Source organism: Coturnix japonica, chromosome 4 (genome assembly GCF_001577835.2).
Source record: "Coturnix japonica isolate 7356 chromosome 4, Coturnix japonica 2.1, whole genome shotgun sequence".
Lineage (NCBI taxonomy): Eukaryota > Metazoa > Chordata > Aves > Galliformes > Phasianidae > Coturnix > Coturnix japonica.
In genome coordinates this window covers 39,316,013-39,340,990 of record NC_029519.1, presented here as the reverse complement: position 1 = coordinate 39,340,990, position 24,978 = coordinate 39,316,013, and the positions used below count along the sequence as shown (strand labels likewise).

Below are 24,978 nucleotides of genomic sequence, written 5' to 3'. Positions count from 1 at the left end.
GTGTTGGGTCTTTGTGGATCTCAGTGAAGATGTCTCAAAGACAAGTAGTTAAATGCTATTTACTGAATAGAAAGTGAGAGTCATGACATAGCCCCAGGTCCCTTCAGAAGCCAAGAAAGCATGAGATATGCCAGTATCAGGCAGTCCGCTTCAAGGTGACCATGGCATCCTGCACGGTTCTAATTTGTGAAGAGGTTCAGCACACCTTTCCTGCCACGCTTTTGTGTCCTTTGTCCTTCCTGTAAACTACATTTCTCTCAGCAAGGATCTTACCTTTCCTAGCAATGCTACCACTAATTTGTTATCTAGAGAGTGTAGAATGTCTGCAAAGGAGATGTCATGTGTCAGAATTTCAGATAGGACCATATGTACACCCTCCACAGTACCTGCAAACAAATGTAACAGGACATGAAAGGGGTGTCATTCAGCAGCCTCTTGGCCTAATATACGAGCTCTGGATAGGGAGGCTTACCTGGGACAATGTCTCTGAACCACTAACTCGTCATTATTACTTCCTGCATGGTTCTTGCTGTAATGGGTTTGTTTCATGTGTGTATATATATATATGTGTGTGTGTGTGTGAGTATATATATAAATGATGCAATGTAAACTGTAAAAAAGCAAAAAACAACAACAAAAAAAACAACACACATGTTTTGCTTCTGATTCAGAAGGAGAGGGAGCATGGTTCAGATTGCATAATCAGTGCCTCTACTCTGGAGGAATCTGCTATTTCTGAGAAAGTATTGTACTTTAAAAGTAAATTATATAATGTCTCGTCTTCCTGTTGTACCTGTTGTTGCTCTTGTTCTGATATGATACTTTAAGCTCTCTTACAAGTTTCATATTATAACAGTTATGAAATGATGAATACAGATGTGTTCCTAAGAGGCAGATCTTTCACACATGACATGAGAAGTTAACTTTGCCACGCTGGAGGAAGGAAAATCTGGGGAAGTTTATGCTACTAATAATTTGAATAGGTGTGCTAGTAAATTAGTGTTGCCTTAAACCTGTCCTTCCAAGTTGGTTGTGAAGATGATTATTTTGCACTTGAACATCTCAGATTACTGTTTCTAGGTACTGCCTGGTGAGCATATATTGGAAATGACTAGAAAGGAGATAGAGGTGGATAAGCATTCTTAGGATCTACAGTGTTAGCAGATATTCAGGAAGTCTCAAAGAAGCTTCATGTTTATAGTTTATTGTGCAATTTAAGATAGTTACTATGATCTGCATTTGAAGTCTTGATTTAAAAAAAAGCCAAAAAGATATTATAGTTTTCTGCTAGTAGGATAGCTGTCACATGATGACATAAGATTCCTGATCTCTTTCATCCAGTTTTTTCTTTTATAATTATTCTTTAGACCATTGTTTGAAACACAGGACAAGAAAACTTCTTTAAGGTCTGATTTTTTTATTTTTTTTTTTAATTAAAAAAAAAAAAGGGAGGGGGGTTAAAATTATTGTACTCATCTGTGAGTCTGTGGAAAGTTATTTTTGATACTTTATTTGGCGAAATTTCTACACTGCAAAGTGCAGTTCCACCCTTGTTTAATGCTATTCAGGAGATATGGTTTGATTTGTTTGGGAACTTTTTTTTTTTTGAGGGGGAGGGGGGAGTAGGAGGGGGAGGGAGGGTCACCTGAAAACTGATCTGCAATCCATTTATGTGATTTCCTTCTCCAGATTAGGAAGATCCTCTAATCATGTATTAAGCAATTACAAGTAGCGTTTGTAAAGGAATCTTAACTTGTATGCCATCTAGAATGTATTACTTAAAGAAAAAAAAGTTTTATTGATCTTTTGTTTCCTCCAACCTGTGCAATTATGATGTTGTTGTGTAATGAGGACACTGTATGCCACTTTGATCCTTTCAAAGGCACTAAGTATGTAACAGATTAAAATAGGGATTATAGGATCCAGTGAATTTGCTGAACCAGCATTACTGAATCAGTACTTGTGAAGGTATTTATAAACTGCTCTTTTGTACTCATGCTTGCACAGTTCATTTCAATTATGATTTTAACATTTTTCCTTATGAGTGGTAAGGGGTTGGGGTGAGAGATGCAGTGCAACACTTACTGTATGCTCTACTAGGACATGATTTACAGGTTTTTGTTTGTTGCTGGGCATCCATTTTGCTGAAAGCTCTTATTTGTTGAATACTTTGCAGGCAGATGGAATTGCATAGGAGTATGTGTGGCTTGTGATTGTGTTTATATAGATACATATACAAATAAAACTGAAACAAATGTATGCCTTTGCAGTCCTATTCAGGTATGCGAAATATATTCGTACCTATCCATATGCATATTTTGCATGCACATATGCATGTATATATAAAATATGCACAGGTATAGGTGAGAGCTTTATCTCTAGCAACCTTTTTTTGTAACGAAGTCGAGAAAAAACAAATTGCATTCTTGTGGAAGCTTATCGCTTGCTTAAGAAATTTAAGTTTCGTTTAGTCTTGTTGTGAATGTTACTTTGGGAAAAAGATGTCTGTTAAAGACTTAGATATTTTTCATGTGTAGACCATCTCAGGGAGTGATGCATTGCTCGTTAGAATACATACTAAGGAGTAAAAAGCTTGCTAGTGAATTGCTATAAGTGTAGCTCAACTTGTGTTATTTTAGGAATGATAGATTTGTGATCTCTCCAGGTTTAAGTAGTAAACACAGGGAACTCGACATGACGTTAGAATAAGCATTAAACATATGATTTTTGTCAGCTTCTTGATTATTCATTAGTCTTAAGTTTCTGTGTCACTGGGAAGACCCATCCAGCAGGCTGTTGTTTCTTTTTCTTTTTTTTTTACTTGACTGCTAATCTACTCTTTTCTGGGCTGTTTTTCTTCTGTATTCCTTTCAGAACTTGGATGAAATAAATGCAGTTCGAGGAAACGTAGCTGGCATCTACACAAAGAATCTACTGTAGTTGCTTCCTAACAGGGCCTTCAAGTAAAGAGCCCACAGTAGGGCATCTTTAATGGTTAGCAACGAAGTATTTACCTCCACTGCAAGGATATCTCTTCTGCTGTATTTTATTTTATTTTTTCCTTCTGTAACTTTTATTCAGAAAAAAATTCTGCATTAGCTGACATGAACCTTCTCTGAAGCCAAATGATCTTAGTACCTTGCCTGTGCCCCCGTGCACTTCATGATGTGTGTGGATGGTCTTAGAAGAATAACTTTCAGTAGCGCTTCCATCTGGTTGATTAGAAGGCATGTTGTACTCCTCTTTATGAGAAAATCAGGACTATATTACACAGTCTCAAAACTGTATTTTTTTCAAATGACTTCGGATTTAGTATTTGTCTGTTTCATTGGCAGAGTTGTATTTTGCTCTCAGGTACTTCAGTACTTCAAGATTTTGTAGATAATCATTTGCATTTTGTAGGTCGTGAGGCCAAGCCATAAGTTTTTGTTATTTGGATTTATGAAAATCACTAGCTTATAGCATATAACCCACATCACAAAGTGATGTATATTAACAAATAGAGAGCCTTAACAAATAAACACCCTGTTTACAAGATTCAGATGGAAGAAATAATTTAAACTTATTTGTTAAAAGAGAGCTGTGAGGTAAAATTTAAATGAGAACTATGTTTTGGTGCTGGCTTAACTATTGTTGCTTGCACTTGCACAAACCAAGCTCTGCTGAAAGTGAAGTAGCATGAATTCAGCTGGAAAGATTTGATGTTTTATTTTCTTGTAGAGTGGCATCTCTTATAGGATGGTATTTCCCAAGGGAGAAGTCAAACCCTTCTTTCTCTCTGGTAAGTATAAGCAAGACATTTCTGAATATGAGAAATATTTTGAAAAAAGATTCATTCTTGTCTGTGTATTTTTCCATTTTCTTGCTCTTTTCTTCCATATGTATCTGTTCTTGCTACTTGCATGTTTTTTGCGTTGTGTATTCTGTGCCTAGCTGTCTTTTCCACTCATAATTTTAGACAAATATAGTCTTTGTCAAGCCATGTTGTTAGATCAAATTCAAGTGTTTGAAAGCATTATACGTACTTTCAGAAGTCCAAGGCTTTGAAAGTGACTTCACATAGCTGAAGAGATGCTTGAAGTATTTAATAGATTGACACCACTCATAGAACAGCGGTGCACACAGTTACATGTGGGCGAATAACATCTTGCATGCCAGTGTGTAAGCAACTTGCTCCAAGAGATGGGTAGGAAGAAGAAGAAGCAGGTGTTGGTGGTAACTTACATACATCCGACCTTAGATTTTTTTTGAAGCTATTTCAGCGTACAATAGTGTATATAGACTACAGAAGTAAAAGGAATCACGGAGCTCTTCAACACATTAAGATATGAAATCTCTCAGCAAACATAATTACAGCTTTCATTAATTTAATGTTTAGAAAGCCAGCGGGGACTAGTGTGGTCATCTAGTTCAAACTCCTGGATGTTGTGAGAACTAGTGAGAATTCCTATGACCTAATTAAGATAAAATGCGACTATAAGAAATGATATTTTTTTAATTTTTTTTTTTCCAAGAAAACTGTTGAAAGTAATTTTTTTTTAATTTGTCTAGATCCAAATTCCAGCAATGTTGACTAATGTGAATAGTTTTCCATTAGATCAATTTCCTTGTAAATAATTTAATTTCAATGTGGGTGCTTGCTAATATTTTTTGTTACATTTACTGGACGTATTAATTTCATTTTATTAAGTGAAAGGATGTTTCATTTTACCATGTCTGTGGCCATTTTTTTTTAAAGTATCTCTATTTTCTTTTTTACAATATCTTTGCATTGCTAGTACCAAAATTGTCATTGGTATCATTGGTGCCAAATATGCATGTAGTCATTGAGAATGCTAAGGTGCTCACTGAGTTCCTTGGCTCAGTCTTCACTGGCAGTCAAGCTTGCATGTCTCATGTGGAAAGCCTCTGTGCAGGTGACAGGAGAGCAAAATCCCTTGCACTGTGACAGAGTAAGTCCAAGCCTCTTGAGGCTGAATGCATATAAGTGAGTGGGGCCAGGTAGTATGCATCCCAGGGTCCTAAAGGAACTGACTGATGTAGCCAGGCCACTCCCCATCTGAAGTACTCTGTCCAAGCCTTGAGGCCTCAGCACTAGACAGATGTGGAGCTATTGGAGCAGGTCATGAGGAAAGCCACAAAGATGATCATAGATGACTGGAGCACTTCTATGAAGAAAGACTGTGGGAGACGAGTGTTTTTTATTTGTTTTATTTTTTGAGTGGAGAAGACCTTAGGGAGACTTCACTATGGCCTTCTAGTACTTGCAAGGAGCTTAAAACGAGAGAGACTAACTTTTAGCGCAGGTAGGTATATCACAGGTGCTGTCCTAGAGGATGGCAATGCTGTGCTTATGGGATGGCCTCCAGTATTTAAAAGGATGCCTGCAGCCAGCTTCTGTTGGGCTGTAGCACTTACATGCCAGTTCACACATGAGTCAGGTTTAAAGTGCTGGTGTTGGAAAATCTTGCCAAGCAATTTAGTGTGCCTTATGTTTAAATGCAGTGACTGTGGGAGGTTTCCGTGAATTCTCTTGTGCAATGTTCATGTTCTGTCCTCCATCACCCTCTTTTCTGGCAGTATCCCATGGAAACATTTTAACTATTCTTTCTCCTAAAGGCTTTATTGAATGCGTGACCATTTAAAAAATAATAATAAATAATCATTTCCTTATTTTCATTTAATGAAGTATAATATAAGTTACACTACACTATATAATGTGTATATATATAATGAAGAATAAAGTGGGTCAGGGTCTTAAGAATTTTGGGGGATAACATTAGCAGTGTTATCTCTATTTAATTTGGGATTTATTTTTTTTTGTTTACGTATTTTCCAAAGTAAATCCCTACTGATAATTGTCATAGAACATATGCAGTCAAAACTGAAAGTTTTAAGTGATAAGTACTACTATTAATAGTTACAGGTAATAGACTTCCAGACTATTAAGTGTGGTATTCTGAATCTAAGTTCCTACTAATCAGTCTTATTATAATTCCTCTCTTGGTTAATACTGCATATATATGGGAGATATATTTGAGTACTGAGAGGAGCAAGCTCTTATCTATGGTGTTGTAAGGCAAGTTATCTTATGTAATAGTGAAAATTTTCTCACTGAAGAAAGTTGTTGTTTTTTTTTTTTTTTAACCAGATCAACATTTCTTAGAGCGGTTAGTTTGTTTTTCTTTTTTCCTGATATGATAGTTATGTTAATAGCTCTTAGCTTAGGATTTAAGGGCATCTCCTTCGCGCTTGCCTCTTCAATAAAATTTCTTTTATTAGAACTGTTTGATTATGGAAAGATTTAAAAGTGAATAAATTAAAGATGTAAAAACAAACAGAAAAAGGTACTACTGTCAGTTGTAACCCAAGCAAAATATGAATGTAATAAGCTCTTTAACCTCTTTTACAGTATTCTGCATTTGTGTGTCACTTGTTTCTCTCTGTTTGACAGTCAGTAATTAGATATCATTAGTCAGAGACTGAATATTTCTTTAAGTTGCAATAGACACAAATCAAGTGATGGCCTATTCAGAAATAGCTTTATTATATGACCATCTTGCCATTTCTTTGGTAATAGTTTGGTTTAAATTGCTGCTCTGCTCCTTTAGATGAATATGTTGTCAGTTCATAATTTTTAAAATTATTGTTGATTAACAGAGCTGTGCTCATCCCATCACTGGGATGAACGACAGCACTCAACCAAAGTTACATTTTCACCTTCCACTTCCTTCCTTTCTCTGCTAATATACCATTTCCCTACTAATTCTGATGATTTGTCATGTCATTAAGCGTTTCCTCTTTCCCCAAGACACTTTCATGAATGTCTGGCATGAGAAAAACTCTGGGATGGACTGTGTTGTTTAGTTATTTGACATGCATAATGGGAAGCTGTAGATAAGAAATTTGCATCTTAGAACAGGTAACCTGGCAGATTTTTCAGTGCTTCAAATAAATCTATTTGGGTTTCTTGTTCTGGCATTTTATAGTTACATTTATATTTTGAATATAGAAATATGAGTATTAATGATAGAGCACTCTAAATACCAAATTTGATAATCCAACTTCAATTTTCTCAGTTTTCCCTAATCTGCTGCTTAACTTTCACAGAATTACTATGGGTTTGTTTTTGTTTGTATCAGGAGTGAGTATACAAAATGTCACAATTTTTTCTGTCTGCTGTGTCTTGGTTTGCATTATGGGATGCTCTCTGAGAGCATTGGAATGTGCTTTCCAGGAGCATGCCTAATGCACCTGACCCTTATAGGACAGTGAATCTACAGAACCAAACTGGAGTTAGTTTGAAATGTGTTCTGTGAAATAAGCAGCACCAGTATTGCTTTCAGCTTCACGTCCACCCAGCTAAACTTCACAACTTGCTCATGCAGTCATTGCAGTAAAGTGGTGGGGTAACTCTAGCTGGCTTTGATTTTTTGTTAATCAGTTGTTGAGACACAATGTTATTTGTTTTTCTATTTTTAAGTAATGTTGTTATGTGCTGATTAAGGCATCATTGCACCACAACATTATTATGTAATTGAAAATCAATAGTATAGAAGGGTATAGTGGTATACTGACTTGAAGGCCTTATAAAACAGGAAGTAGAAGTCGGGTGTCTTGTCATACTGTTTAAAGCTGTAAGTGCTCAACCACATTTCATAATATCATAATGGATACCAGGGGATCTGTTAATGTCATCAGCTTCCAATTATTCTCTTGATTAACTGTTTATTTATTCATTATGCAGTTGGATGTTCTGTCTTGCTTTGCTACTTGGAAATGGCATCGTTATCCAATGATCATTTGCACCAATAATCTCATCTTGTGTTATGAGGGAATTTTAGGCTGTCATATGCAGCTCCAACTGAAATAACTTACTTCTGTGTCAGAAATGCACCCAGAAAGAGGTTAGCAGCTTTTAGCAGTTATAACTTTAAGTGAGCTTGTTTGTCATAGAATCATAGACTGGCCTGGGTTGAAAAGGACCACACTCATGTAGTTTCAACCCCCCTGCTATGTGCAGGGTTGCCAACCTCTAGACCAGGCTGCCCAGAGCCACATCCAGCCTGGCCTTGAATGCTTCCAGTGATGGGGCATCCACAACCTCCTTGGACCACCTGTTCCAGTGTGTCACTGGTATCAGACATTTTTCACAGTGTGCTGAAGGGTGGGAACCCCAACAGTTGCATCCTACAAAATCATTTAAGATGGTGTTTCTTGGATTTTCTTGTTACTCTTAATGTTTGTAGAATTTTGTAAATAGATTTAGGTTTAACATCTATTTGTAATTTCAAATGCAAAGGCTTCCAGAATTGTCTGAGAGGCAGATATGTTTTAACATGTGTGCTAATATAATACAACTAAAAATGAAGGAAAGTGATGTAAAATCTGTGTGTTCCCAGTTAATAACACCTGAAACTACTCCAACCCCCACTTAAGATGAAAATTCAACACTTATGTAGAATTTTGTTCAACAGGTGAAACTGTTATATCTTTATTACAATCATATCTGCACAGAAAAATAGACCATTGCAAGGAAAAAACCAAAACATCTCTAAGCAACTGTTTGGCGGTTTTTGACTTTGTTTCACTGGTCCCTGAGATTTCACCTTAACCTTTGACATATGAATGTGTTCATCTTCTGGAAGTTAAAATCCCATAATAAAAATCCAAGTGTGTTTGAACCTGTTATGAAGATGACCTTCCTGGATGAGATCAAGTATTCTCAGACCTTAGAATCTCATCTCCTTGCTTGTGTCCCAAAGCAGATGTTCCTGGAAGCAGTGCAAGATTTAAAGAAAAAAAAGCTTCAAAATATTCCTTACCATTCAATAGTTTGCTGCTCAGGGATCTCTTGATGTAAAGGTGCATCTTCAGATCTGTGAATTTTCCTGTGATCTAGATTCTCTTTCTCATTTATTTATTATTTCCCTCTACCAGACCCAGTTGAAACAAAGTTCACGGCTTAACTACATACTGTTACTACACCTTTGTTGTCTTCGAAGCCTTTCTTTACAGCCCTCTTCTCCCTTTGAAATAACTGTTAAGCAAGCTGTTTCTTTGATCACCATTTCATGATTGAAATTCACCCATGTAATTGTCCACATGTAAGCTGTAACCTCTTCCAGTTATCTATTTCCAGCCTATTTTCTCTTTTGTGTGCTTTTTGTATTCTTAAAAATAAATAAATAAATAAATCATTATATGACTGTTTCAAGAAATGAGGTCACTTGGTGCAATAAGGAACCTACAGATTCACATCTTGAAGACATTCCTGTCAATGCAGTCTGTTACTTGAATTTTTGATACTCTCCAGAGGAACCAAACTATAGAAGCAAGTGACAGCCTAAGCACCCTGGTGTTTATGTTTGATTTTGGTTTTTTGTAAATATGAGGATTTTCTATTGTTTATGTAAGAAAATAAGTTGGGAATAAAGTTTGTTTAATAGTGGCTAAGGATGCAATTCAGAGAAGGCAACAGACCTGTTGTCTTCTAGGCTTTTTTCACTGGTGGTATCACCTCTGTTTCTGTACAGAAATCCTTCCCATTCTTTTCCAAACTCAGGATCTTGTTATGTCATTGCATGTATAAGAACTTTCCCTCCCTCTCCTGTTTTTTTGTGTTGTTCTTTCCCCCCCCCCTCCAACCCCAGGAAAGATTGTGGGGCTGGAGTGATTGAGGTAGATGTAACTTCTGTAGCAGGAGTGATTTACACAGAAGATGCTGTGTATTAAAGGACATATTTCTTTAATTTATTATTTTATTTTCCTGAAGAAGTAATTCCTAAAAAGAGGAATGACAGTGAGAGGCTATGATGTCAGAGCACTGCCATGTGTATGGGTAGTCTTTGAGATAGTCAGATCTGAGAACTAAAACTACACATCACATTTCTTCTGCTCTTCTGGAAAAGAGTCCTAGAAGGGTAAATTAAAATGAGGAGAAATGATTTCTTAGTTGTGCATTCAGGTATTACAATACATACAGATTTATAAATTCATATACAGAAGTTATCCTGGTGTGACTCTGGCTTGATTAGTTTTATATGGGAGATATATGCTTCTTTTTGTTTGGTGATATAGGTTGATCTATCATTTCCTTCCTTTTAGGCAGAATAAAGAAAATGAAAGTTGTTTTTTACATGTAAATAGGGATTTTCAGCCATAGTAGATTTTAGTTGTAAGTTTGCTGCATTTTATTCTGAGAATGAGGAGTGAAAATTAAAGATAAATAAATCTGTGATCTAATTTCACTTCTAGTGAAATGATGAATCTCTTGAAATGATTCTACGTCACCCATAGACTAAGGTACAAAATGCTAATTTACTGCTAGACTGCAGCATCTGATTTGCATTCCAAATCAGACTGCAGTGCTCCCCAAATGAATTTGTGCTCTCACAGTGTATTTAACCTGTGCTTTTCCTAAGCCCATAAATGTGCATGTGTGTATTATACGTGAGGAAGCCTGTACAAACATGTCGTACTTCACCATTATCAGAGATCTACTTTTTAAAATGGGGAATAGAAGCATACAGATGAATCTGGATACTAGCAATCGGATAAGGAATTGATTCAGTGATTGCTTTAAAGCTCTGTACCACCCCTCAGTTCCTGTTTATTGTGACACTCATGACAGATAATGTATATAGGGCATGTGTATAATTTGCAGTTATTAATATGTATTAATTTCTGCTTGTTTGTATGCATAAAAATGCATGTGCATACATAGATGCTTGCTATAAATGTTTTCTAGTATATTCCAAATGTGTAGATTTGTTGATAGTGCCAGATGATACAGATATATGAGAAGGAGGGAGAAGAAGACTTGTATTATTCTTAAATGTGCTGAGGGAGAGAGAGAGAGAGAGAGAGAGAAAGAGGGAGGGAGGGAGGGGGAGAGAGACAAGTAATACAGCATAAAGAACCCACAGGCATCTGGGCTTTCCCACTTCAGTAGCAAATAGGGGGAATTATGGGTTGGTGGTCTGCTGCACATTAAGAGGACACCCCTCCATCTGTTTTCAGTACAGCCTGTTTCCAATTTAAAACACAGATTTCAGAACAAACCTCAATTTCTTTTCTCCATTTTTATATGCAAAGTAAGGTTTATGAATTGGTGTCATTGCCATAAAGGCTCAGACCAAATTTCCCCCCAAAAATTCACGGGCTGTTCATTTGAATACCTGCTTACAGTAGTACACAATGGGCAGCTTTGAGAAGAAAAATTGATAATCTTCACGGAAGAGTAATTTGAATGAAATTACACTTGACAGCCTGTCTCCAAGCAAACAAGGAGAGTGAGGGAGCCTTGCTAAGCTCTGAGGACTTGCCTAAGCCTCTGCTGTTGGAGCTTCCCAGGGAAAAAAAAAAATCCACACTTATTCCTACATCTGACTGAAACCTTTGATTAATTCTCTGTAGCTGTTTCTAGTGAAGAAAGGTAGCCATGGAAGAAAATATGGAAGAGGGACAAACACAAAAAGGTACAGTGATAATTGCTTTCTGTTTGTGAAGAGATAATGATTTTGCAGTTCCTTTTTTGCTTTAGCGGCATGCTGTAAGGTTAGTGAATGTCCTTATGCGGCAGATGGGATTTTTTTTTTCCTTTCTGTACTGATTACATTCATTTGTCTCTCTGCAGTAGCAATTAGTATTAAGATAGTGATTGTTGCATGATGCTTAATATTAAAGGGATCTAAACAGTGAATTTTACATTTATACTTAGAATATAGCAAGCATTTAATGCAGGCTGCTTCCCAGACCAGCCTTTGTTAGCCTTCATTTATTTCATGTTTTCACGCTTGTCTAGCTGGGTCAAGGGAGCTGAGTGTGAACTATGAGAGAGCTACTCACACAGTATTTGAAGCTGGTTGCTGTTGGATATCTAACAATGTAGCCAGTATTTACACCTTGAATGAGAGTCCAGAGTGAACAAAGACAAGGGGGTATATTTTGTATATATTCAGGAAGCGCCAATATCTTTCTCTGCATTTTTCTCCTTTTCTGTGCTATATGTTGAAGTAAACTTAGTACTTCCACTGTATGAATTTGGATCTTGTTGAATTTTGTATGTAGCAGCTGAAATTGGTTTAGCAAGAGGTACGCAGCATGTTCTGAACATCTCTTTTCTAACGTTTCTGGATGAGTTGAAAATAACATAAGAGAATGTGCTAGCACTTAAATAGCAAAACAAGGTACTTGCAACTGTTTGCTGATTTCTGAATCTCTGAAAAATGCAGTGTTTATGAAGTCTTTGCACTCACGTTATTCTGTAAAAGTGACATTACAGTAAAAAGGAACCAAGGATTTTTTCATTTTACTGCAAGCACAAAGAATAATCCTGGGGAGTATTTGCCATGTTAAATCATGTGTACACTTAATTCTGTATTGCCATTTTTGAGAAGGAATGAGGAGCTCACTGAGTTAATATAAATTGCCTGCAGTGGCATATTTTTCTGAGTTGATGCTGTATTCTGTTTTTCTGCTCCCTGGTCAGTCTGCTCGCTACATGTAAATGTCATGCTTTCTCATTGTAAGTGACCCATTTAGACTGAATATAGTTTTGGATTGTTTATGGTGGTCTTGTCTAGAAACACAGTACGTAACCATGAGAAGACTGAGGGAAGATATATGAGCACCTTCTGTTTACATATGTATTGTTATATTTATAAGGACTATTGTTTGTTGGTGATTTCAGCAGTTTCTTCGGTTAAACTTTATTTTTTGCAAATGGCAGAAATAATGGAAAATACAAGAGTTTTTTTCTGAATGTGAAATCAATATTTTCATTGCCTGGCTTGTGTTACTTGCATTTAAGAATTAAAGGCATCCTTTTCCTTATAGCTGGAGTAAATTGAACTGTTTGGTCAGTGAATCAAAATGCTTCATTGTTATTGCCTTAAGAAACTGAAATTCAAAACCCCCAAATCCTTACCAGGAGGAAAAAAACAAATGAAAAACAAACAGGAAAATGTGAATCTGTTTATATTTTAAAAGCACACGTTGTTATTGATGAGCTGTGCCCTCATTGTTCATATGGTAAGCAGGTGAGTGACCAATAGCCACTCAAAATGGCTAATCAAAACCTGATTACAGCAGGTAACACTGCTTGTTCCCCCTCACCCCATTCCCATTTACAATGTAATGTTTTTGGCCTTTTCTTCCTCTGCTGGTACCCAGCTGTCACTGTGGACAGTGACAAGCTGACAAATTATATTTACTTTTTCCTGATTGGTGTGGAAAGGGGATGCTGCGTAGTTGCTGTCACCATATTTGTTAACCTGTCATCTCAACCTGTTGTGTTTCTGCTTTGGATTCTTGTGACTTTAAAACTGTATTTAGAGTTTGAGGAAAACATCTAGTTTAGCAGCAAAATAAGAAAACCCCTTTTTTTTTGTGAGTTCTTGAATGTAGTTCTAGGAATTTTAGCAATGTATAGGGAAGATCATGAAATGATGGATCTGTTTAAAATGCAAAGTGCAAACCTTAAAAGTGTTGGCTATTATCAGTGATAATCAGTATCGGTCCAGTTAATCTGAAACAGTTCTTCTAACTATAGTGCCCCAGCAACTTTATCTGTCACTTCTATGCTCTGATTTTCATCTTTCTGCCATCGTGAGTGGAACTGTTTTTCTCCCATTTCCTACAAAATCAATGGGAGTGTATTACTCGCTGCTTACCAACTCCAGTGCATTTTGCAGCAGTTGCTTTGAACCTCCCACTGAACAGCATTACGTCTTCCTAGCAGCCATGATGGAATTGAATAGTTCATACTGATGCATTTCATAATTATGATAATGACAGCTCTAATAAAAACTGCAAGCCTCTTATTGCATAACATTCTCTAAAATCAGTTACTGAGAAGTGCAAATGGAATTCTTACCATTGAGATTCTAAATAATGGCATTCTGTCTTACACAGTCTCTGTGCATTCTAATGTTTAATGAGATTTATTTGTGGATTCAACTTGGGAAATTATCAGCAGAGGAATATATCACATCTGGTTTCTGAAATTAATGCATTACTAGGAGCATGTATTTGAAATTAATGATTGAAGAACAGAACCTTTATTAATCAATATTTTCAATGTGTTTTCTTTTTGACATAAGTGGAGCTAATGCTGTTGCCCAGCAGATTTCATGTGTGAAAATCTAAACCAAGAATAATTTGTTTACTGATTTTTTTTGTTTTAAAGTATTAGAACAATTTTATTTTTAATTTTTTGTTTTCATCATTCAGTGGTCTTTGTTGATAGTTTGTTCCTTAGGCTTGCAAGTGAGAGCAGGCTAAGGGGGTATGTTTCAAACACATTTGCTATACAGCTCTTTGTAAGCTGATCAAGAACTGAAGCTGTGCAGAAAGCCTGGCTTGAAATGTCTGCAAGTGAATACCTAAAATACATGCTAAGGAATATCAGCTTGTTAACCATTTCTGTAACAATGACATTCTACTAGGTGCCTAGGAACTATAACTCTCTATACCGTTGATTGTAAATTTGCAGTCTGGAAAAGGGAGGATAACTGAAGCCAGTGATTTAAGTGATTGATGTATTTTTAATAATGATCAGCTGCACTTAAAAGCATAAGTTTTCCTGATGTCTGTAGGGATGCATGCTGATTGTGAAATCCTTATGCATAAATTAGCATGTATGTTAGTGGAGATCTCAACTGCCAATATTTGAAAGACAATGACGTCAAAAGCTCCAGCTCCTGCAGTTCAGGTCCTCCCCCTGTGAAAGCACTGGCATTGCTTGTCTCCCACCATAGTCATTTGCCCTCATAGAAAACTTTCTTGAGGGCAAGCACTGTAAATGTTTTATTGTGTGAGACTTTGCAGAGTGGACAACATATCAATTTCAAAAAAACCCCAAAGCGTTCTGTAGCACAGCAAGATATGTTTACACCATTTGAAAATATTTTTTTAAATGATGTACTAGTTTGAATTCCTTTCTAAAATAAACTATTGTGAGCGAATAGAGCATCTGTTTATGCCGCAGCAAGTGCTGTGAATAACTGATTTTATTTTAGCTCTCTTGGCTGTAGTATGCCTGACAAATATAGGCAAGGTTCCAGTGGCAGCAAAGTAAATATATTTTGTGACAGGTAGTGGTTGTATACAGAATTAATGAGTTGACACTTGGTTTGTGTTAGTGATCTTGATGAATCTGCAGTCTATTACCAAAGTACCAAAAGAAAGATTTAAGCAGCCTAGGATGTGCGCTTCTTCAGACATGAGAGGGATTGAATTGCTTCCTTTTACTCTGGAAGTAGGTAGTAGGCTAATATGGAGTAGATAAAATTGATATTAATATTCAGAGATGAAATACCACCTAGAATATTGCAAACATTACTGGCATTTTTTTGTATTCTTCTAAATCTTATTCTTAACATCTAAATGAGAAGAAATGTCCATCTCAAACTTGTCTTGTTAGATAGCTTATTAAAATAAAAAGAAGCAAATACGGTTTTTATTTTTTTGCACTTTGATTTTCTTGGTGACGCCGTTTGTAAATGGAGAGTTAATTTATGTCCTTTAGTTTAAATACAAACAGTAAGTGCTGGCCATGTTTGTATTTTCAGTTGGATTCTTCGTGAGTTGTTAGCACTTTGGCCCTTTAGGACCCCTGAATTGTCATAAGAATTCTTAGTGATTTGGAGACTTCTTAAGTTTGGAAGTAGTGGAGTTTTGCCACCTTACATTCTTTGTTCTGAACCTGGATTTTTCAGTGCTTTCTTAAAGAAAGCTTGATGTACAGAGGTCAGTATAAAATAATTAACTGAAAATTGAAGAGCCACTTGCAGAGTAATTAGTTTTCCTTCTTAATCAATGTTAATTATGGAAGTAAAGTTTAGCATCTGGTAAAGTCTCTCACTCTTATTTCCTGCTTAATTCTCNTTATCAAAGAAAGATCCTGTAACATCATTCAATATGAATTTGAAGTGAATTGTTCTTACACTAAGTTATGTACGTGTACGTAGTAACTATAGACTAAATTACTTAAGATTCTTACATTACGATCTGTAATTTGAATATCTGCTATTATTCAATACATTATGCTGTTCACAGATGATGCAAATTTAATCTTTCTTGCTTGTTTAATTTTTAACATTGGAAAAGTCTGTCTTAAGAAATACTGTTTTCTACTATTGCAGGCTTAATGTCATACTAGTTATAGGCATGAAAAGCCAGCTTCAGTGTGACCTATATGAATTCTTACAGGACAAGAAGTATTCTAGCTGCTCTAGGGCAGGATCCTCCGTTAAATGTGTGAAAATTGAAATCTGTATGGTAATTTTGACTCTTATGCATCAACTTCATAAACTATTTTTGTAAAAAGATATTTCATAAATAAGCTATGTAAATACTTGGGAACAGGCACTGAATATATTACAGACATTTATCAATTACTTAAAAATACCTTATCAAAATAATACTGTAAATTAGTACCAAGATTTTCATGTGGTTTGTGAAAGTAAAAGTTCATTTGGTAGGAAATACTACTATATTTCTAAATGCTCTGAAGAAAAAAGTGAAGTTATGACAAAAATCTGCAGATATGGCAAAAATAAATTAGATTCAGTTTAGTGCTTAGGCTCTCAGAGGGACTTGCAGTTCTGAAAATTTGTTCTTAAGTATAACTATACATTATTTCTAAGTACCTCAGACAATTTTGCCAATGTATTTTTTACCATATTTATTCTGCAACAGGTTACAGAATATGCTCTTTCCTGTTTATATTTCGTATGGAGTATGAAGTAAAAAACAAGTAAGAAAAAAGCAGTTCTTTAGGCGGTTCTGCCACAAATTGTAGACACTGGGTATAATAATATAAAAATCACAAAGCACGTAAGCATCTGATTTGCATCTAAATCAGAATGTTAAAAAAAATGTGAATGTGATCTTATATCAAATATTTTGCCAGTTAATTTTCAGTTTGACAATTCTATGTTACAAAGTCTTCAGTCAGTTCATAAGCAGGAATTATGCATCACAGCCTTATAGATCATCATGTGACTGATTTCTGAGCCAGAAAGCTCTACATTGATGCGTTGTCACAAGTGCTTTGCTTAAAAGGGTGGGGGGGAGGAAGGAGGGGAAAGAAGATATAGGGACTTAACCATTCGTTACACAATGAAATTTAAGAATTCTTGTCATTTTTCTTTTGCAGGGTGATCAGAATCAGTATCAGAACAAAAAAGTATGGCATGAAACACTTTCTAGAGGGATTCAAAATCTTAAAACTGTTGTGGAAAGAGAAAAATACTTGATTTAAAATAATGAAATAGGAATTTGATCTCTAGTCAACCCTATAGAGGGTTGACCACTTCCCTGGGGAATCTGTTCCAGTGCCTGACCTCTCAGAATGAAAATGTTAATGGAAGTGATGGCAATTTCATTATGCACAAAATCTATGTTTTGAATTAGAGTGTTTTCAAATGGCTTCCAAATCTTTGCCTTGTCTTTCAACGAAAAAATAATAATCTGTTTAAGTGTTAATATAATGATTAAAAGTTCAATGATCCCTGGAGGTGTTTAGGAAATGTTTAGATGTTGTGCTGAGGGACATTGTTTAGTGGGGAAATATTGGTAGATGGATGGTTGAACTAGATGATCCTGGAGATCCCCTAGGGAAATATTCAACTTGCTAAATTCATGGCACCTACATATATGGTAATGCAATTATGAGCAGTGTTTAAGAATTTCAGAGCTATGCTCAGGTAATTGAAAGGGAGAGCAAGTTTGGTTTTACCCTAACTGAAAGCAGTGAGTGATAGGAAAATTTTCATGCTCGGGTGAGTGTTTCTCTTGGTGTTACTGGTAAAGTTCTCACAGTTGACCTATAAGCCTAGTTTCCATGGTGAGGGAAGCTGTCTACTGCCTAGCAAGGTGATGTAGCCATTCTGGGAAATTTCTCTAGCCTAGTGACACCATCTTCTACTAGTGAATTAGCTTAGCATTGCTGTTTTTTTTTTTGTTTGTTTTTTTTTTGTGTGTATGAATTCATTAAAACTTCACACACCGTATTTTCCCACCAATTCTTCCTGTTATACTACATGCAATACTAAGTAGCTAGCATAATTTTGGACCAATTTAATATCCTTTGGAAATATACCATGGGAAGAACTTGTGGTATCTTTCTACAGCTTTCTAATGTGCTATCTGAAACATGTTTGGTCATAGCGAAGAATTTAGGCTTGCAGTTTTTCATATAGGAAAGAAAAATGAGTAAGTCCTGGGCTTCCAAGGTCATGAATTTGGTCTATCTCAAGGGATTGCTGAGGAAGCCAAGTGAGGTCTGAGCGCCTGACCTGCTCTGATGCCTTTTCAGAACAGGAAAGCTGATGTGTACATCCTCTCAATGTCCAGCTTCCTTCTCCTCTACCCTTTTGCAAAGCTTATCTCAAACAACTCTTCACCTTCAGAGCTCTTTGTTTTTAAATGAAGTGCAGGTTACTAACAGTACCTTGGATGCTTTGGTTTGCCTTAAAAGTTAAAATCTGCATGCTGAAATTGATAGTTGTTTATAATAGTTATACTATTCCTGTTCTGTCAGTAAATAAGCCCTCTTTCAGACTTTTCTTTAACATCTAATTCACAATAGTAAACATCTAGGGTCTTAGGTGTTTTAGTTTCTGATTTCTTCAAAATATTTTTTTATAAGTGCAGGCTCCAGATGTAGTGTTATATAAAGCACTAAAGGAACTTGCAGACAGTATCTCTGTTAGCTTGTAGAAGTATGCCACAGAGGAGGTTGATAAAGCTCCCATGTTTCAGATTTTACGTGGCTGTAATTTTTTGTCTTAGCAAAATCACAAGGTCACAAGATTTTAACCTATTAATCTCTGAGAATGTTATGCAAAAATAAGGAATACCTTGAATTTTGTGGCATTGTAGGTATGCTGCCAAAGACATCTTATGTAGTCTACTGGCAGAGCCCTCCCTAAATGTTTTTTACATGCTGTTGTCATTTCCAATAATGTTTCAGTTATACTAACTGGAACTGCAGACTTTGCATGAGGCATTCCTGTCAGATAAGGGGAATTAAATACACAGTTCCAGTGGTATAAGACATAGCACCTACCCCTCATTACAAATATGAGAGATATTTATGAAAGATGCAGAACGCTTGCTCCAGTGGCAGGCAATACTCCAGACTTTACTTGAGAGAGTGTTTATCTGTCACACAACTGACTGTTAAGTTGTTCATTTAAGTATTGTATTTCCTGTTGGTGAGTGGCAATGAACCTTTACCTTCCTGGTAAATCTTTTAATTTGGCCAGTTAAATGTAATATTGCACCCTTGTGTCATATGTATGAAGTGATTAACTTCTTGTTTGGCTTTGACCCACATGTTCTGTGATGTCCATGATCAAAATTACATTTACAACTCTGTTTTTCTGTGTAAGATATTTTATCATAGCTTATGGGGCAGCCTGAAGGCTGGACCTGGTCACTGGGGTGCTTATACTTAATATGCTTCCTTTTTATGGGGAGGTAGATCAACAGATCAGAATGTGCTGCTGCCTTTCTCAGCAGACAAATGCTTCTGAGCCTTACCTGTGTGATGTCAGGGCAGATAACTGCTGTAAAGGAAAACAGGATGCAGTAGCTGTTCCTGTGCATAGTGAGCCCAGTTCAGCCTTGCTGGTTGTGTTGAATTGGTGAGTTGTGGAATGACCTTAACTGAGTAGACTTTAATTTTTACTGATGACAATGGTAAATCAGTGCTGTTTTGCATCCTGCATGTGGCACAGAAGATCTGAAAACTTTAATGCAGTAGCGTTTAAAGTAAGACAATACTAATGACAAAAATGTACTTTACAGGGATAAAATAGTAAATAGCAACTCAATATGCATTGCTGAGGATGAAAACGAATGTTTGAAATTGCCTTGAGATGGCTGGCTACTGTGTTGTTCATAAAGATATATTGAATCATTTTATTGAATGCACTTATTGATTTTTATTTTTTTAAGCACAGTAGGTTTAGTAGAAAATGCTTCCCTCTTAATGTGGTTTGCTTTTGTCCATGACTTGATAAAAAACACAATTATATGGAAAAGGAATTCTAGTTTTCTAACTCATTGGCATAAATACTGTGACTGACTTTTCCTTGAAATTAAGTGTTAATACTTTTCCTCTGTGTTGTGATGCTTCAATATATGTCATTAGAGACTTTCTCAGCCTCCTAATTTCCCACTGAGAGGCTGATAGCTCCCTGAAATTAGTCAGTTAATCTGATCTTACTTATATTCATGGAAAACTATAAACAAGCATATCCATGCTTCCCTACCTTGCTTTCCTCTTAGTAGGTTGTAATTCTTTACTTAAAAAAAGAATCTGTAGATTCTCTCTTTGGTTCTCATGCTGTTCAAAAACATTTTATTACCATGTGGCCTAAGTAGATTGCTGTACTAGACTGGAACAGGGAACAATCTGTTTTTTCCCCATGTGATCTTACATAAAGAGGAACAGATCTCAAACTAGTTGAGCCATAAAATGTTTCTTCAGTGTCATGGCTTTGTAATTTTTTTGCTACTGGTATTCCACGTCAGATTCAAGAAGAATTGCATACATGTTTTTGCTGTCATGCACTGTCAGTGATCTTATAGGTTTTAGACAGATTATTAATTCATGCAAAAATGAAGCATTTGGACAGTCTTTAAGATTGGAACCTAACATTGCAATGGAGTAATTTATTGTCAGGTTTTGGGCAAAAGAAATCTGTGAGGGCACGTGATGCAATTAAATGGGAACTGAGTGAAGACTGGAAGGAAGGTTGGGTGGAGTCTGTCTGATTTTTATTTTTTTTTCTTTTTGTTTCTTTATATGATATCACAGTAAATTAATATACTTTGAAGTCTACAGGGGGGTCTGTTTTCAATAAATACTGCTTTTTTTTTTTTTCTTGGCTGCTTTGATTTTTTTCTTTTTTTTTTTTTTTGGAGTTTTGGCAGGGTAAACTGGATCTTGTAGTAGCAGTACTGAAATGTACTGATTGTGTGTTTTGTTTATGTGCTTATACCAAGCTGATCATCAAATTTACCATGCAGAAGGAATTTTTCCCCAAGGCGAACTGTGAGTGACCTTTTTACCTCTCTCTTGCAACATGGGCATGTTATACTTTCTAAGATTATCTGGGAGTCTAATTTCATAAGTCCTGCTTTTAGTGCAAGGGGTTATTGCACTAAAATATTGGGGTTATCCTTCTTATTATCATCCTATAAGGAATTGTAGGTGAGATTTTTAAACTTTTATTGGGGATTTGATGGAGAGTGCTGGTAAGTGATCTGTGTTTTGTTGCTAAGAGTAGTGTTGACCCTTGATTAAAGCATTCTGAATGTCTATTATATGGCTGTCTACGACTACTGGACTTTGATAGTGTCTGATGTGAACACATTGTTTTGAGATTACTTGCTGTATTAAACTGATAGAGGTTATTAAACTATTAGAGGTAGCAGGAATAACTTCCAGTTTAATAATACTGTTCAATTACAGACATGAAATTAATCAAAGATGCTTCTAACTGTGGCTAACCTACAAATTTACTAAAACATGTATGCTGCAATCACACCGATAGCATATGGAGCAAAGGCCAGAAAATAAAAGCAAATTGTTCAACAGCATACAGAGGCTATAATTTGTCATAGATGCAATCTTTCAAAGTTATTCTATTTTTATGAAGGGGTGTTCACTTGTGGAAACACTAGAGTAATTATAACCTAGTGGTGATTAGGCCTTTCAGGTCAGCTCTGTTTATGCTATTGGTTCAGACAATATATGTTCTTTGCCCAACCCATCTGCCACAGTCATTAAATATTTAAGACACAGGGGAGCCTGTTATGCACATTTGGGGCCCTTTATCAGCTTTGTATATGTGTTTGCACATGGGAGACTTTTGCTGTTAATTTTTTTCATTGTTCTGGTCTGTTACATATGACCCTTATCATCTGCATTGCCTCTGCTTCATGCAGGTATCTTTCCATTGTTGCCTGTCACATCCCATGTGAGATGAAAGCTTGTATTTCTTTATGTATTTATTGGCCACCTTATTACTTCTAGAATCCATTTCAAGCAGCTCGACATTTCCTGAATGTTACTAAAATATGGAGATTTGAAGATTATAAAGTACCTGCAACTATCTCATGACATATTTTGTGAATATTATGAACATACAGAGTGGTGAAATATACCCTTCTTTCCAGATAGAAATCTGTATTTATGTCTGTATCTGTGGAGTTATCTTTTAATGCACAGTTACTCCTACTTGCCTTCCTTGATTTATTTCCTACATAGGTTTGCTTTTATAACCTTTTAACATAGACTCAATTAGATTTGCTGTAGATGCTGCAGTTGCTAAATCTTGTGGTGTTCTCTGGGATCTCAATTTTCTTTTCTGGTTGTTCTTGCCCTCATAATTCCTAGTCTTTTTGGGGTGCCTACAAACTCGGTACTTTGAGCTGACAAGACAGACCTTCTGCTATGAGAGCTTTAAAAGTACTGCCACTCAAGAATGGCTGATCTGTAATAATTCTTGTAACAATTCAGTGTTGTTACAGAATGCCATTGTTTCACCTCTAAAGGGATAATTTTACTAGGATTTTGTAGTTATTCCAGGAAGGTGATTTACACAGGGGCCAATATATTGACAAGTGTTATAAAAGTAGCAGTCACCCAGCTAAACTATTGCAGTCATCTTTAGTGTCTGTAAGCTGTTTTTTCCCTGTAAAAACCTCAGTATGATAAACTGTGTAACTCAAAATCTGGCCTTCAGAAATGTGATGAGTAGTAATTTGGTTAGAGCTATTAGTAGATAATCATGCTGCTGAGCTTTTTCAGGTTGGCATGGTCATAAATTCTGCAGTAAATTCAGGTAGAATGAAGAAAAATAGAGAATACTTGCATGGGATGAACATAAAGAAACTTGATCTGTTCAAGTGGGAAAGTATGTTTTATTTACCTTTGTGTAAAATTGTTCACTATTGTCAGAATGTTAAAAAGAAAACCTTACTATCTTTTTCATTTTAATGGTATTATGTAAAAAGAGGTAAATTATTTTTGTTAGCTTTACTCAATTACTTTTGCTGTTTTTATTTGTCCATTATAACTAGCATTCTGAAAGTATTTTTCCTTTCTTAACAAAAATTGAGGAAACACTATTGTGTTTTGAGTGCCTTTACAGATAGAGCAGCAGTTGCTCTGTCAGTGACACAGTGTTTATTTTAGTCTCTGAATTAATTTTCTTGGTTGCTAGGCAATTCTACTTCATAGTTTTAATGGAGATGACTAATTCAGGGTGCTCTCATTCCAGAATCTGCAATTGTTTGAAACTAGGTTTCTCTGACATAATGCTTGACAAATACTCTTATCAAAGTATGGTTCTAGGATTATAGTTTAAAAGAAAAAATCCTATATCTATAGTCAAATAAAAATGCTAGTGTTGATTGTGTGGTCCTGTATTCCTTGTACGTTCTAGCAAAGCCACTGGAAATCCAAGGTATTCAAAAAAGGCAGAACTGGGCTTTATGTAGAGGTGATTGTGTAGTACGTGTTTGGAGCTGGTACCAGCTGGGTCTTCCTACTTTACAATGGCAAAGGTATAATAGGAGGTGCATGTCTTGTTACCTAGCTTGCAGATACAGTCAATAAATCTTGTTTATTTAGAAGTGCAGGGAAATTTAAAAAAAAAAAAAAAAAAATTCAAAACATTGAAAACCATATTACTAAATAATTATTTTTAACAGGGTGCAGTTCTAGAGCTATTTTTCATTCTGGATTATATAATAAAAGCAGACAGCTTGTTTAATGTTTTCTGCTATTTCCTTCCTTTTGAAGGACAAATACAGGGGAAAAATAACTTGAAATGGTACTTTACAGAATTCTCAGTATTGGGATAGTGCAGAAATATAGGCTTTGTTTATTTCACTGCTATCACCTATACTTTCATTTCTTATGATCCATCTGCTAGGAAAACATTCTCTTTTGGCTAACCTCCATTCTATTCTTATGTTCCTGTGTGAGTGAACTGCCCAGCTTAGAAATGAATGAAATTTCACCCTTCTTCCTTGTAAGGAGAAAATGTCATTGGCATTGCAGGTCCACACAACATCTTTTAGGTTCTCTGTTCCCAGTGTTGGTTCTAGGTTTAGAAACTTGGCTACTTTACCCTTACTGCATCATTCTGGCTGCTTAATTGTTCTTTATTTTCATTCTTCTTAATTTATAATAAGTCTGACTTCTGAATTGTGGCAACCTTTTTGGCACAGTTAGTGCACTGAGGACTAAAGCTGATGTGCTTTATCTGAATGATTTGTTGCTTTCAAAAAGTCTAACTTTGTCCAGCTCAAAAACATGTGTTATCAGGACAGAAAAGGCTGCAGATGTTGTATCTAGTAATGATTTTGCTTTAAGTACACAATCTTTGTCTTATTAATACAATTAGCTGCTGGCAAAATCTTCTAATTGTTATATCTTGAATTGGAGCTGTGGTTGGTGTTAAGTAACAATACTGTGCTATTGAGATTTGAGAAAACCACAAACTTCTAAAAGAAATCACACAGTTATAATGGTTTTCAAGACTTTTGAAAAGGATACAGACGAATAAATCACAGCCCATTCAGGTTTTATGCCTCATTGAACAATGTTGACTCACTCAGCTCTTTGCTGTACATGAGATCGTAAGGTGCATAGATGAACCAGGGTGTTTGCAATTCCAATTATGGTGTACAATGAAAGAAGTTGGACTGTTCATGTTCAACATTTATTAGATTCTTCAAGACTTAACTTTTTGTAGTTGAGAGATGGAATGTGCAGCTAAAGCTCATGTGGTACTGAGATGACAGCTTTCAGTTTGTGAAACTGGTTATAAATTTCCTGAAGAGGTATTAAAATAGGTGAAAGCTTGTAAGACAGATTAGGTTCACTTTTTAAATAAAGTGTGTATACATAATACAATGGAATAATTGCTGGATAAACTGACTAAA

At 35.8% G+C, this 24,978-nt stretch overlaps 1 protein-coding gene across 2 annotated transcripts in view; it reads left to right on the top strand.

Annotated features, from left to right (window-relative positions):
* Window positions 1–24,978, top strand: part of GPM6A (glycoprotein M6A) — a 119,668-nt gene that overhangs the window by 22,214 nt on the left and 72,476 nt on the right. Inside the window, exon 1 of one of the 2 annotated variants that reach the window (XM_015861783.2) lies at window positions 10,916–11,480. The exons of the other annotated variant lie outside the window; for it this stretch is intronic. Coding sequence (XP_015717269.1) covers window positions 11,444–11,480 — 37 coding nt within the window. The 5' untranslated portion in view covers window positions 10,916–11,443. Of the gene's footprint in view, window positions 1–10,915; window positions 11,481–24,978 lie in introns of those variants that run through there. 2 annotated transcript variants of the gene reach the window in all.